General features: G+C 34.8%; 1 protein-coding gene across 3 annotated transcripts; it reads left to right on the forward strand.

Moving 5' to 3' along the window:
- The first annotated feature begins 5967 nt into the window (after positions 1-5967).
- On the forward strand, positions 5968-13512 carry LOC125874293 (uncharacterized). Of its 3 annotated transcripts, XR_007447253.1 has the most exons (10): positions 5968-6102; positions 8159-8269; positions 8403-8534; positions 8669-8791; positions 8893-9000; positions 9749-9851; positions 9925-9982; positions 10065-11310; positions 11510-11588; positions 13051-13512. XR_007447253.1 is itself a non-coding variant. In XM_049555154.1 (8 exons), exons 1-8 carry the CDS (start codon positions 5997-5999, stop codon positions 11235-11237), a joined length of 1914 nt encoding a protein of 637 aa, XP_049411111.1. In that variant the 5' UTR covers positions 5968-5996; the 3' UTR covers positions 11238-11467. The 3 variants fall into 3 exon arrangements, 1 of the variants encoding a protein (XP_049411111.1); XR_007447252.1 differs by lacking the exon at positions 13051-13512 and having other exon boundaries at positions 11510-12273; XM_049555154.1 differs by lacking the exons at positions 11510-11588; positions 13051-13512 and having other exon boundaries at positions 10065-11467.
- Positions 13513-13761: the final 249 nt, after the last annotated feature.

Raw genomic sequence — 13761 nt, forward strand, 5'->3', positions numbered from 1 at the left:
AGTTAACATTTGAACAAAAAACATTGTCAAATAGCATCCAAAAGGACTTGAGTTTTATTTTAGTTCTGTTTCTTCTTACGCATCGTCGGAGCTCGCTGGAGTTCTCGGAATCTCGTTGTGGTCCTGGAAAGCTGCTTCTCTGCTCATTGTTCTCCGTTAGCTGCCCGTAAAGAGGTAAATCCTTTCTTGGTTTTGTTTAATTCCCGGTTCTTCTATGTTGTTCTGTTTATGATGTGTTCTTGGCTGTGTTTGTGTTCTGTTTATGTGTTATCCTTGTTTTGGTCTCCATATGTTAGGATTTGGTTAATGAGTATTAGCTAGTAATATCTTTTCTTTTTATATGTGTTATCTGTGTATACATTATGTTTTGGAGTAGTTTAGTGTCAGTTGTTAGCATATTAGATCTCACTCTTGCTCGACCATAAACTCTTCGTGGTTCATTTTCTTATTCCGATCTTAGCTGAGCTGAGTCTAAAAGGATTATCTAGTTGTTTATAGTCATTGGTTTTGGTATTTCTCCATCGTTTTCTCTGATTCAAAGTTTAGTAGAAAATTACTCTTATTTGCCTATATCTTTCGTTCTTGCAACTTCCTTTTCTCTCTTGCACTCACTTACTTTAATTTCATCTTAATACATGATATACAGTTTCTGTGTATGCTTTCGTGTTCTTTATTTCTTCCAGCCGAGGACCTGTTTTAATGAGAAATAGTTCATCTTTGGGACTGTTCTTTAGCATCTCTCAAAGAGTCAGGCTCGGATGAGTGAAAACTCTTAACTCTTATGCATCCTATTTTCTTTAACTCATTATCTCTAGATCCATGTTTGATTTGGTGAGATAGGTATTTGTTGCCAGATCTTAATCGGTTTGTTGCTCGCTGTTTAGGCTCTTCTGAAAGTTGCATTGTTAGACTGTCTATGTCACTTCTCTGTTGCTTGATAATTATGGAAATGCATATTTTATTATATTTTGTCAGTTCAAGTTAAGTTGCATAAGTAGTTTTCTTTTTGTTAAAGCGAGTTTTTACCTTGTTCTCCATTAGGTTCATAACCCTAATATGGCCATATCTTGTCATGTTTATGATCCAAATAGTTTGGTTAATGTTGAGTTTCAATAGTCAGACATCTGCTAGGATGCCAAAAAATACAATGTTCCTCTCTCATCAGTAGACATATTACTTCAGTTCTAAATAGAGTGGCAAGTGAATATAGTCATATACATATTTTGTTTAAGCTTTAAATCGATTGATTGTTATGTTCTGTTGACTGTGTCTGCCCTATTTCTTTATTTGAAGTTGTGAAAAGTGTTAAAAATCCCACTCTTGGTCAGTCTTCTAGTCTCCTTAGTTACTGTCATACTCATTGTTTCTAGCAAATATTGCATTGATTGTTATGGAGAGCTAGCGGCTTTTGCTTCTTTATTGATGCTTCCATAGTTCTCCATTGATACCTTAGTATGAATAATGGCCTTAATTCCTCCGATCCATACTTGCGTACTCTTATACAATATTTCATAGCCATGCATTTCTTTCCGTATTTTTAACTCTTGCTTGCTTTATGCATTTCTTTGGATAGTATTCTAGTAACAATATATATGCAGATTTGTCTTTTTCTTTCTAGTTGTTTTTGATACTTTCCATGGGTAGTTTTAATTTAGATAATATCAATTTGCATTAGTAACATGATTCTTAGATCTGTTATCAATTTTAAGATGTTTTGCATGGTTATACAGTGACGAAGGATAACTTGTAAATATTAGAAGAACGAAAATGTAACACATGGAGAAACATAATAGTTAAAATTGCATAGCTCGTATATCTTAATATATTGAAGCTAGCAAATTCTATATATATAAGTAAATTGCTTGATGTGTTTTCAGTTTACACCTTAGTTCCGCAAATCACTTTTCATCCGTGTTGGATTCTTCAAAAATACACTACTTTTGACAAATCTGAAATGTATGTGTGTTAAGACATTTTTAAAGAATCCAAACAACATAGGTTTACACTAAAGAACCCCTTTTAGCCATTCTGAATATCAATACAAAATAACAAAAAAAAATTACTATCTCATAGAACACATGATCCATCCAAGATCTCTGAAGCTCCATCGTTGACCATTTTTCTGTTTCCTGAGAACATAAATATCCATCTCAGAGGTCCAATGGATCTATAGAAAAGAGACAAGAAGAAGCTATTATAAGGAAAGAAAAATAAAGCAGCAAGAATAAAGATAGATGGGACAAATTACACCACAAACTCCGATTTTAACAAAATTGAATAAAAACGTATTTAAAAACAACTAAAACAGAGTTAGCTATGTGGAAAATGGAAATATGAAAAGAGAAAAAATAAAGAATTTCACCTACCTGTCGAAAATTCTTGAAGACATTACGTGACCTTCTATATAGATTGTATCTGCACTTTAATAGTCACAGTCACTTCTTAAAACAACTAAAACAGAGTTAGCTATGTGGAAAATGGAAATATGAAAAGAGAAAAAATAAAGAATTTCACCTACCTGTCGAAAATTCTAGAAGACATTACGTGACCTTCTATATAGATTGTATCTGCACTTAATAGTCACAGTCACTTCTTAAAACCTTTATACCCTTCTACTATTTTGGATTCTTCCAAATATTTCTTCTGGGTCTTCAAGTGCGCTACGAGTCAACAAGAATAACATGCATGTAAAAATCCTGTAAAAGAAAAGGCCAAGTATATACATCAAACCTCATAAGATGTCTCACTGATAGAACAAATAAAAAATCAAACAATTCAAATAAAAAGAGATATTCATCATCAACCTGATCAACTTTCAAAAGTGACCTAAAATTCCATCAGAAAGAGAAAAATAAAGAAAGGATAGTCAAACAAAGAGATAAAAATATCTCAGTAGAAGCAACGAAGAAATGGAAATGGAAAAACTAATCGGAAAGAAAGGAAAATGAAAGTCAATTTTATTACACACAATTTTATTACATCAAACCTCAAAAGATGATTCACTGATAGAACAAATAAAAAATCAAACAATTCAAATAATAAGAGATATTCATCATCAACCTGATCAACTTTCAAAAGTGACCTAAAATTCCATCAGAAAGAGAAAAATAAAGAAAGTTATAGTAGTCAAACAAAGAGATAAAAATATCTCAGTATAAGCAACGAAGAAATGGAAATGGAAAAACTAATTAGGAATGAATATAAAATCGGAAAGGAAGGAAAATGAAAGTCAATTTTATATTACACACAAATAAAATCACACACAATAATAACACACAAATAAACAAAATTTTCAATTGCATGAGTGAAAATTGAAATTGTTGCTTCACTATTGATCTTTCCCTACATTTAATTTTTCTAAAGAAAATACAATTGAGGACCATTAAAGGTGTGAAGTTAAACTTTGTGTTCCCATCTCATTAACTTTGTGTTATGAATAGTGCTAAATTAATTATACATTTCAACAACATATTTTACTATATATAACCTGCATGATGTGAAAAAAAAAGTAAGACGAGCCTTTCAAATTATGTTTCTCTCATATATCTCAAAGGTTGTTCTCAGCCATTTACAGATTAGTTCAGAGCTATTTATTCCACAGAAATGAAAGTTTAGACTTCAACATGGGTGAAGCATTTTTTTTTTTTTTGAAACTGATAAGGTTGAATTCTTCAGCATTCAAAAAGGGATAATTACAGAATTTCTATCAAAATCTATAATTTGATCTATATCATCTATACAAAGTTGTTTACACCAAAACAAGTAGAGATACTATAAATTCCATTTAAGTTTGTGGATGGAATTGGATTTAAATGAAAGTGGAACATATCACTTTCATTTATGTGTGAAGTAGTCGTAACCATCAACATATCACTGTGCCCATAACAGATCCGTGAGGGTCCCATCTTCTACTTCACTTCCAAGCCTATTCAGTCACTAAGGAGGCGTGTTTTTTTTTTTCTCCATTTTACTAGAAGGCACTTCTTTTTCTTGTTTTTTTTTTTTTTTTTTTTTTTTGTCATTGAATAAACCTCAACGGGACTGAATCTATCTGCACGTTCTTATTATTACCATTTGCATAATAAGCAGTTATGAATATGGTAATATGTGGAAAGAAAGAGGAATTGTGTCCGAAAGGGTTTGGAAAAGAAGACAGCCTACCAGGAGAAGGGCATGCCTTCTTCTGTTATTAAATCTCCGGATCTCACAGTTTGGAATCATCTTGCGAACCTGAATTGGATATTGCTCAAAATGTTCGGAATAAGAAAAGACTACAACAATTAATAAACTGAAGGCGCAGGCATTTAAAAATCTCTCTTTTATCAAATTTTACCAATGACACACTCACTGGAACTCTGAAAAATCTCTCTTTCATCAAATTGCGAATTAAAGAATTGTTTGTTCAAGTAACTGGTTTTTCTGGCTCAGCAGTCGAACTGTTCAAGTTGAGTGTAAGTTTGTGGTGGTGCAAGAAACTAAACGCCAATCAGTTAAGAAAATGAAATTAAGAAAAAAGTTGAAAATAAATATCAGCAAGTATTTGCAGTGCATAATGTTCATAAGTTCTTCGCAGTTTTTGTCAAAAGATGACAGTAACTGTAGAAGCATAAAGCTGTTATCCTCTGCGCGTGAGTTAATATATCAATACTGTTAAGGGTATACCTTTTTGGAAAAGATAATTGCAGAAGGTGATAAAAATCGAGAATTAATTAGTCAAATAGTTATTGTTTGCCATCCACAAATAGCTTGCTTTTACCACGAAAAACTGCAAATTAAAATTAGAGGGCACAGATGGAAAGAAATAAAAAGAAAATGGACTTGAAGTAGATGCTTATTTTGTGTTATTCTTTATATTGGCGTTATTTACATAATAACTCTCGAGAATAATATTAGTCAAATATTATTGTTTGCCATCCACAAATAGCAATTGCCTTTACCACGAAAAACCTGCAAATTAAAATTAGAGGGCAGAGATCATATATAGAAAGAAATAAAAAGAAAATGGACCTCTAGATGCTTATTTTGTGTTATTCAAAGATAATGGTTCTAAGCTGTCATATGCAAAGTTGCTATCCAATTTTCTAGGTTCTTTTACCGTCAATCAAAGTCATGCTTTTGAAAATTAATTTTTCTTTAAAACAAGTTAAATTGAATTTCGAAATTACTTTTCTTTTTCTCTAAAGCACTAATAATTAAAAAGACAAAAAAAACTTCAAAATAATAATATATTCGATATATAACGGTAGTGTCTAGGAACAACAATTGCACCTAAAAATGGAAATTAGGAACAACTAATTAAATTTGGACAAAGTCTCTTTACCCATTTATTCCTACTTATTTCAAAAATTTCAAAAATCCCTTATTTTACCTATGTATCTCGTGCACAACGCTGTGTATCCCGCTATGTGGAATATATCAAACGCTAGTATCTTGTGCACAACGCTGTGTATTCCGCTATATGGAATATATCAAACGCTAGTATCCCGTGCACAACGTCCCGTATGTATTCCGTGCGCAACGCTATGTATCCCACTATGTGGAATATATCAAACGCTAGTATCTCGTGCACAACGCTGTGTATTCCACTATGTGGAATGTATCAAACGCTATGTACCCAGTGCACAACGTCCCGCATGTATTCCGTGCACAACGCTATGTATCCCGCTATGTGGAATGTATCAAACCTAATGTATCCCGTGCACAACGCTATGTATCCCGCAAACATCATTTTTAAGGAATTTTTTGGTAAATAGAAAACTAGAAGGGATAAGATGTTATTTAGTACTCTTATAGTATGTGGTTTCCTATAATAATTTATACTTAAAATTTTCGTGATGAAGCAATATAAATGGGCCTGAATAAATATGCTCCAAGTCCAATCCCACAAGCCCAACCGCGCAAATTGAACCGTTTTGGCGCTCGTCTTCTTCATAAATAAAGAGGTTCAAATTTGAAAAGCTTGATCGACTTTTCAGAAGGACAATCACCACAACTTAATGATGCGAAGAGTCAATTCCGCTGTTAATCATCAACCAAAAACCTTGAATTCTTCAGCTGGAAACATCACTCAACATCATCGCCTCAATGATGAAAGCCGATTTGGTACTGACAATTTACTTTGTAACTTAATTTCATTTCCGGCTGAACGATTTAACAGTTGTTTTGAATATCATAGATTATGTTCTCGTTTTGGTTCTTCAACAATTTTAGTTTCTACCGGTTTATCATTAATCCACGTTATAAATATTGGCGTGATTGATTGCGAAATGGTGTGTGCGTATGATCTTACTGGCGGCCTTCTGCAGAAATGTCGGTGTATGAAACCTGTTGCCCTGAATCGAACACTAGAAATATAATTTAGAACTTCTCGAAACTATATAATACTAAGTCGGAACTTAATTTTCATTTGCGGCCAATCGATCTGCCAGTTTTTTTGAATCTCATAGATTATGTTTCTCGTTTAGGTTCTTATACAATTTTAGTTACAGCTACCGGTTTAAAATATTGATCCATCTATTAAATATTGGCGTGATTGATTATGAAATGGTATGCTTATGATCTGCTACTGCAGAAATATCTGTGGATGAACCTTGCATCAAACACCATAAGTATAATTAGAACTTCTCCAAACTATATATTTTATACTAAAGTTGGAAGTTATTGCCGCAAGCATATAGACAAGTTTTTCTGGTGTTCTGCGTTCATCTACTTGAAATTATTTCCGAACTTAATTTTTCATTTCTGGCTGATCGATCTACCAGTTTTTTTGAATCTCATAGACTATTTTTTTTTGTTTTGGTTCTCCTAAGATATGTTTTCCAGCTACTGGTTCATAGATCGACTTTATAAATATTGGCGTGATTGATTGTGAATGGTATGCGAATGGTCTGCTACTGCAGAAATGTGGGTGGATGAGCCCGTTGCCTTAGAATCGAACAATATAAATATAATTTAGAACTTCTCCAAACTATATGTTTATACTAAGTTGGAACTTTTTGTCACACAAAAAGTGACAAGTCTTCTGGGTTCGCAGTTTGCACTGGAGTTTTAGAATAATGACTTACAAGAGGCAAGTTGTTTTGGATTTAGTTACTTCTTGGATATTGCCAATCAATAAAATAGCTTATACATATTGAATAGATGGCTTTGGATGAGTCACATTGAAAATTTTCAATTTCACCTGTTTGACTCGAGGCTACTTCAAACGATCGTAGTCCAACCACATATGAAGAAGGTCGTACACTCTTAACTTTTTCCTTATTTGTGATGTATTTTGCTTGCATTTTCATAATTGATAGGCTTCTTATCATCTGCAATATGTTAAGCGGAACCTGTCGAGATGCTTAGAATGTGAATGATTTGAGATCCTTCGTGCATTTTCAGGATTGTGTGTTTTTATTTTGGATTATTTGGTCGTAGTTGTTATTCAACAATGGTGTGTTGATATTATATGTCAGATTGCACGTATAGCTTCACCTATTTGTTGGATTTTATTTTTTCATTTTTTTTCTGTCATTTTCTTGGGCATGGTATCTTATTAATTGCAACTGCAATAGCTACTGTGCCTAATTCAAGTTGGGGTCCATGTGTCTCCATTTAAGCCTTAGTATCTTACTCTTTATAGCAGTACAAATATGTCTTGAAGCTCATTTCATTCATAAGCTTGCTAAGAATAGTGAATATAATTGATTTGTACGTGAGTACAATAAAGTTTCTATGATTAACCTCAAATTATTAGAGTCCTGATGTAATCAAGGTGGTGTTATACATCCTCTTCCTTATTAATGAAGTCTCTTGTTTGCCATTTTTTATGTTGTGTGTTTCACGTCGATGGCATTTTACCAGTAGTAAAGACGCTATGAACCTGAGTCATTTAAGATCCTTTACCTGTACTCAGCAACCACATATCAGTTGTGCTTTCGGACTAAATGGAGGTAGCTGGACTTACCATGGATATTTCATTAATTCATTATCTTTATATATGATTTTGTATGGTTTCGTTCATTTCTTGCATTTTGATTTGATTTGTATGGCCATTTTTTCCTATATCTCATTTATTAATTATTATCGTGTTAACAATTTTGTGCTTGATATTTGACCTGTACCCACCCTTTATCCCCCAGCTATACATGACATTTGTAGTATTTCTCTCTGTTAGATGTGATCAAGGACAAAAAGGTTGCATCCCCAGAAAACGAAGTAGATCCTCTTTCAAATGCTGGAAGAGTTGCATTGTCCAAAAAATATCGTACAGCTCGTAACCCCAATTGTAAGATTGTTCTTTCCTTGAGTACTCCCTTTTTTATTACCTATGTCCTAATCAGTTTATTATTTCAGAAGATGTTAACTACTTCATCTATATCCCTCTAAATTCTACAAGAATAATAGTATTGTTAGTGCAGCTGATACTCCCAAAACTTCAGAGTATGCTTTCTTCAAGAAGTTGAAAAAGAACATTGGCCATAGCAATTCAGATCTTCTCCATAGAGGGAGTAGACTACCCAAGATCACTCAACCTAGTAATTGTATCTCAGGTGGGTTGCATTATGATTTCTAATTAGTTAACTTTCTGGTTCCCCAAAAGCTTTAAGCAAATTTCAACTTGCTTTATTTTTTTCCAAAACCACCTTTTATTTGAAGGATTTAGCTAATTATGCTTAATGTGCAGACACACGGAGCACATACAACGTGCTGAAGTGCCTAAATAAGGATGTTAACATCCCAATTCAAGTTGAAAAGGAACATCAGACTAATGAATGCCAGTCCTTTTCACCTGTTGATGGTGTCATAGGTAGGAAGCAGATTATACCGCGTACAAGCAATATAAGCATCTTGACTCTGTTTGGTCAACCTCATTAATTTTGACGATCTTCATGGTACACCAAAATGCAGGCATATCCAAGGAGGCAAAACTTAAGTACTTTTCATCCCCAACTGTAGTGACTCCTGTATATTCAAATTTGCTGCTGTCACCCCTTGCAGGTCCATCACATAATTCAGGTTATATTCAATTCTCTTGGGAGCTATGATTCTTCACTTAAGATACTGAATGCATAATTACGCTATCAATCCCTCACCTCTTCCTTTCTATGGATAATTATTGCCTTGTGAGATGGATATGGGAAAACTAGAATGGCTGCTTCATTTGTGAGCATTTATATTTATCCAAGAAAAGATGGAAAACGAAACACTAAGGAACTATTTTCTCAGACTCTCCAAAAATGATGCCGCACTTGTGTCGGATCCTCCAAAAAAAACTACTTTTGGAGGATCCGACACACACCTTATGACATTTTTTAAGAGTTCGAGCAAGATAACTAGGGAATGATATTACCGGATTCTTCACTCTAAGACCAAAACTTGCTGTTATTCTTTTTTTCTCAACATAATCTTTTAGTTGTTTGAGCTAGATTAAGGTCAATCTCCCACGTGTTCCCTTGTATTAGCACTCTTATGGCCATAGTTTTTGGCACACTAGCAATACCTCAAGAGGAGGCTTTTTTAGCCATGGTGAAACAAGAATGAGAACCTTGTCTGTTTGAATATGTGCTCATTGTATAAGGTGGGGAATCATATCTGTATCTTGTTTTGTCTGTGTTCTGCTGTTACATTAGCTGACTGGTTTTACTAAACTCAGTCAGCTGGTTATGGTGCTTGCTTTTTAGCAGTTAACAGGGCATATGATTAGACTTAGATGTAAACATAAACATTTGTTCAGAGACATTTACGTCTTTCTTATCATTCTTAGGGAGCCAGTACTCTGGTAATGGGATTTTTGCAGCAAAGAGGCAGAAACTTTGTCAGCGGGCAAATAAACTGTTTCTTGACGTCCAAAAACTCAATTCTGAAAGGTCGTCCAGATTAACGTTTTCAGTTGTTTTTGTATATTGATAAGTTCCATCTTAACTTGACTTAGGTTTCCAGGTTTGATTTGGTTTCTGCACTTCTTAGGCGGCTGTTTCCTGGAAGGAAGGAGGATGAAGTATGATCTCTTAGCTTTTTCAGCAACGACATAAGTTTTAAGTTCTTTTATTTTTCTTGACTTCTCTTACTTGAAATTTCAGGATTTCTGGGATTCACAGGTCAGGAAAGGGGAAATAGCAAGTACGAGCTCACTTGCAAATGCTAAGCCAGATCATGCAAAGACACGACCTCCTTCAAGGCACATAGAACATGTTGTAGCACCAGAATATAGGATGAGCCTGAGTGATTGCTGTCCCAGTAATTTCTTTGGTAGGCCAAAGGAGAGAGTTCCCCCAGAGTTGCACTATGAAGATGCAGATAATAGTCAAATTTCAAACAACAAAATAACTACAAGTTTGTGGGATCAGAGTGATTCATTGCCTTCATTATCCTTTGACCATCATGGGCTTGCTGATTTCCTACCGTATAGACTTCATAGTGCAGATACACCTGTAAGTAGAGGAGCACAAGACTTATTCTTAGATTGGGATTTCAATGAGAAGAAAAATGATCCTGTATTAGCCATTACTACTATCAGAGGGAATAAATTGTGTTCACCAATAGCCACCTCATGGCACGTTGATTACCAGCAGCAGAGTACAGAAAAGAAGCTTGATGCGCTGGCATTGTGTTCATCGTCTTTATTTATGAACTCTGGATATTCTGATGTGCTGCCATATTCTTGTTCAACAAGCTTTCATAAGAAACTCTTTCCAACTGACATCTTCTCCAAGGAATTTGGAACGACTCTTGAACATGAAGAATATGCAGTTGCAAGAATGGACCGGTTTGATCTACCCTTGCTATGTAGCTCAGAGGAGCAAGATCTTCTGGAAGATCGTAATCCTGAGAATCCATTTGAAAGCAGCAATGCAATCATCCCATATCTAAGTCATCATGAGAAGCATCATTGTGATTCTGATGGCCTCATGCCAATGGCCTTGGATACTTTTGGCTGGAAGTTCTTGTCAGCTGCCAGTTCCCCATTGCACAAGGGTTTATCAACCTATAATGCTTTAAGACTGCCTCATATAGAAGATTCAATTGGTCTAACACATGAGGAGATCAAAAACAGCTTATATGATTCAAACCCAAGAGAAATTGCTCCTCAATCAGTTGAACGTGCACTCAACTCTGACATTTGGTTCTCGTGCAACTCTGAAGTGTTTTCTGACAAAGCAAGTGGCAGATCTCTATTACTTGATAATTCAAGTTGGATTACATCTGTTGAAGAAATTTCCCCTGATCATTCTGATGAATGGACATGGAGCTGAAGATTCGCATAAATTTCTGTGGGTCCTATTATCATATGATGGAATGGCAGGATTGCCCCCTAACCCACTGAAGGTATGTTCTTTCTCCATATCCTTCATGTGGCCTTGTTAGACTTATGTTATGCTTGAGATGCAGGAACATGTAAATACATATAGTTCAAAACCAAATATATTTTCTCCTTTTTTCCAACAGAATGGAATTCCACCAAGGAAAACATTGTTAATTTCGGGGTGTTTCTTGCACTAGCATGACATTAGTCTACTATGTGCAGGTCACCATGTTCTGGAAGTATTCAATGCCAAATACACAGTGCTTAATGGTAACAAATGGCTTGCCTGGCTTGGAAACAGGTAATTCCCCAAATTAAGGTCTGTAGCTGGGCATGTAGTAGGAAATTGGTTTTGGAGGTTGCAAATAAAAAAACTTAGTAGTTCTGGTATTTTGCTTTCCTAGGTTTCATTCACTAAGTAAACAAATGTCTCATAGGTATCTATGCTTCCACCCCAGGATGTCGGTCTAGAGATAAAAATGCCAGGCATGACGTGTGTGGACAAGAAGCACATCATGGGTTTGAAACCTGCCACAGACAAAAGCCTAGTATGTTAGTGGAGAAGGATAGAGGGGCAGGTCCATTATCCACCAACTACCAAGTCTCTTATCCTGCAATACTAGGACCTCAGGGATTTCTCGATTACTAGAAAATAGGTACTTAGTATTATATAGCATTTACTGATGGCACTTTCTGAACAACATTTACTCATTAGTTTTCTTTTACCATATATAGAATGTGACATTGCATAGCCTGTTTAACTGGGAAAAGGCAAGGAGAGTGAAAGCTACAAGTAATTATATCCAAATCTAGAGGGTTGGTAATTTCTCATTACAGTACAACTTGTTTGTATAGGGAAACTGTTAGGAGCTTTCGAATTTTGTTCTATACCATTTCATACAATTAGTTGTACTCTTTCTCGGTTCTCAAAACCATTTTTGTCTTTGCTTGAATTTTGAATTATCATGCAAGGGTGGCGAAAGTTATGAGTAGGGGGTATCTAATTTGGAGGTTTCTAATGATAAGTTTTTATAGGGAATTGATTAGAAGCCTTCCAAAAAACTTTTTTTTGGTTTCTCATCTGGCATCAGATACCCGCTTTGTAGCCGGATTTGCACCATAATGTTCCATTTTTGAGTCTAGGGTATTCCCTATCAAACGTGACATGATGCCCCGAGTTCGAACTCGAGACCTCTCGTAAGCCTTCCAAGTTGATTATACACCAGTTCATAAATTAGTGTAACCTTTCAGTTTTCAAAACCCCTTTTGTCTTTGCTTGAAATTCTTGTTGCCGACTCCTTATGGGGTACTAGATTGTATATAGCAAAATAATAGCCAAGTGTGTTATATTATCTTGTAGTGTGCATTTGGTGAGACTTAGCGGTCAATAAAGTGCGTTGGAAACTATGAGGTCTTAAGTTTAAATTCTAAGGAGTCAAAAACACTAGTAGTTCGTTTTCATTTGTGATCTGTCCAAGCCTTTTGTCAATTGAAGCCTTGGTGGACAGAGTACTTGGTACCTATGCTGGTGGGAGGTATCTCATAGAATTAGTTGATATGCATTTAACTAACTCAAACATCACAATTATAAAAAATGGTTAGAAGCCTTCCAATTTGACTTATACACCTTTCCATAAATTTGTGTAACCTTTCAGTTCTCAAAATCATTTTTGTCTTTGTTCGAAATTCTTGCTCCTAACCCCTAATGGGGGTATTAATTATAGAGCAAAAGAATAGTCAAGTATTTGAATATGATTTTGCAGTGTGTTTTTTGTTCGTTTTCCTTCTCGACAGCTGGAGGTCAACAGTGAAATGTCAATTACAACAAGGAATATAGAATAAGCATAGAAAAAAAAGATGTGTATAGACAAAAAAAAGATGTGTGAGAACATGTGTCGAACCTTACAGTGGTCCCCTTTTACCATGTCTGTCAATCTCATTTGTCGAACTTATCAGCTCTTATTAGTTTTGGTTCTTGGCATCTAAAGAATCTTTCTCATAATGTCTCCTAGCACTGTGCCTAAACATTTCTTTAGTCAGTATTAATCCTAATTCTATTGGCTTGTTTAAAGTTTAAAGCATACGAACAAGCTGACCTTTTTACGTACTATTCTTAACAATGAACTCTTTTATTCGAATTTTTACTCAGTTTCTAGCAGTGCATCAAAAGGTGTTTTTAGCTTTGCCGTTTTTGAGCTTAAAATAATGTTTTTTTAAAAAATTAGGCATGTATGTCCTTTTGCGTGTATTTCATTTTTCGAGAAAGAAAGCCATGCTGAACTTCAATGTAAATATGTTTTTAATTACACGACTTTCTTTCAGCAGAGGTAATTAGTAAAAAGTAAATCATGAGATCTGTAAAAAAACACACACAAATCTTTTTAGGGAGATCATTTCTTCGTTTAAGTTCATCAATTATCTATTATACTATCGCGTTTTAACTATAGATGCAATTTTTGAACAAGGTGGAATCA

Source organism: Solanum stenotomum, chromosome 8, assembly GCF_019186545.1.
Source record: "Solanum stenotomum isolate F172 chromosome 8, ASM1918654v1, whole genome shotgun sequence".
NCBI classification, from domain to species: domain Eukaryota; kingdom Viridiplantae; phylum Streptophyta; class Magnoliopsida; order Solanales; family Solanaceae; genus Solanum; species Solanum stenotomum.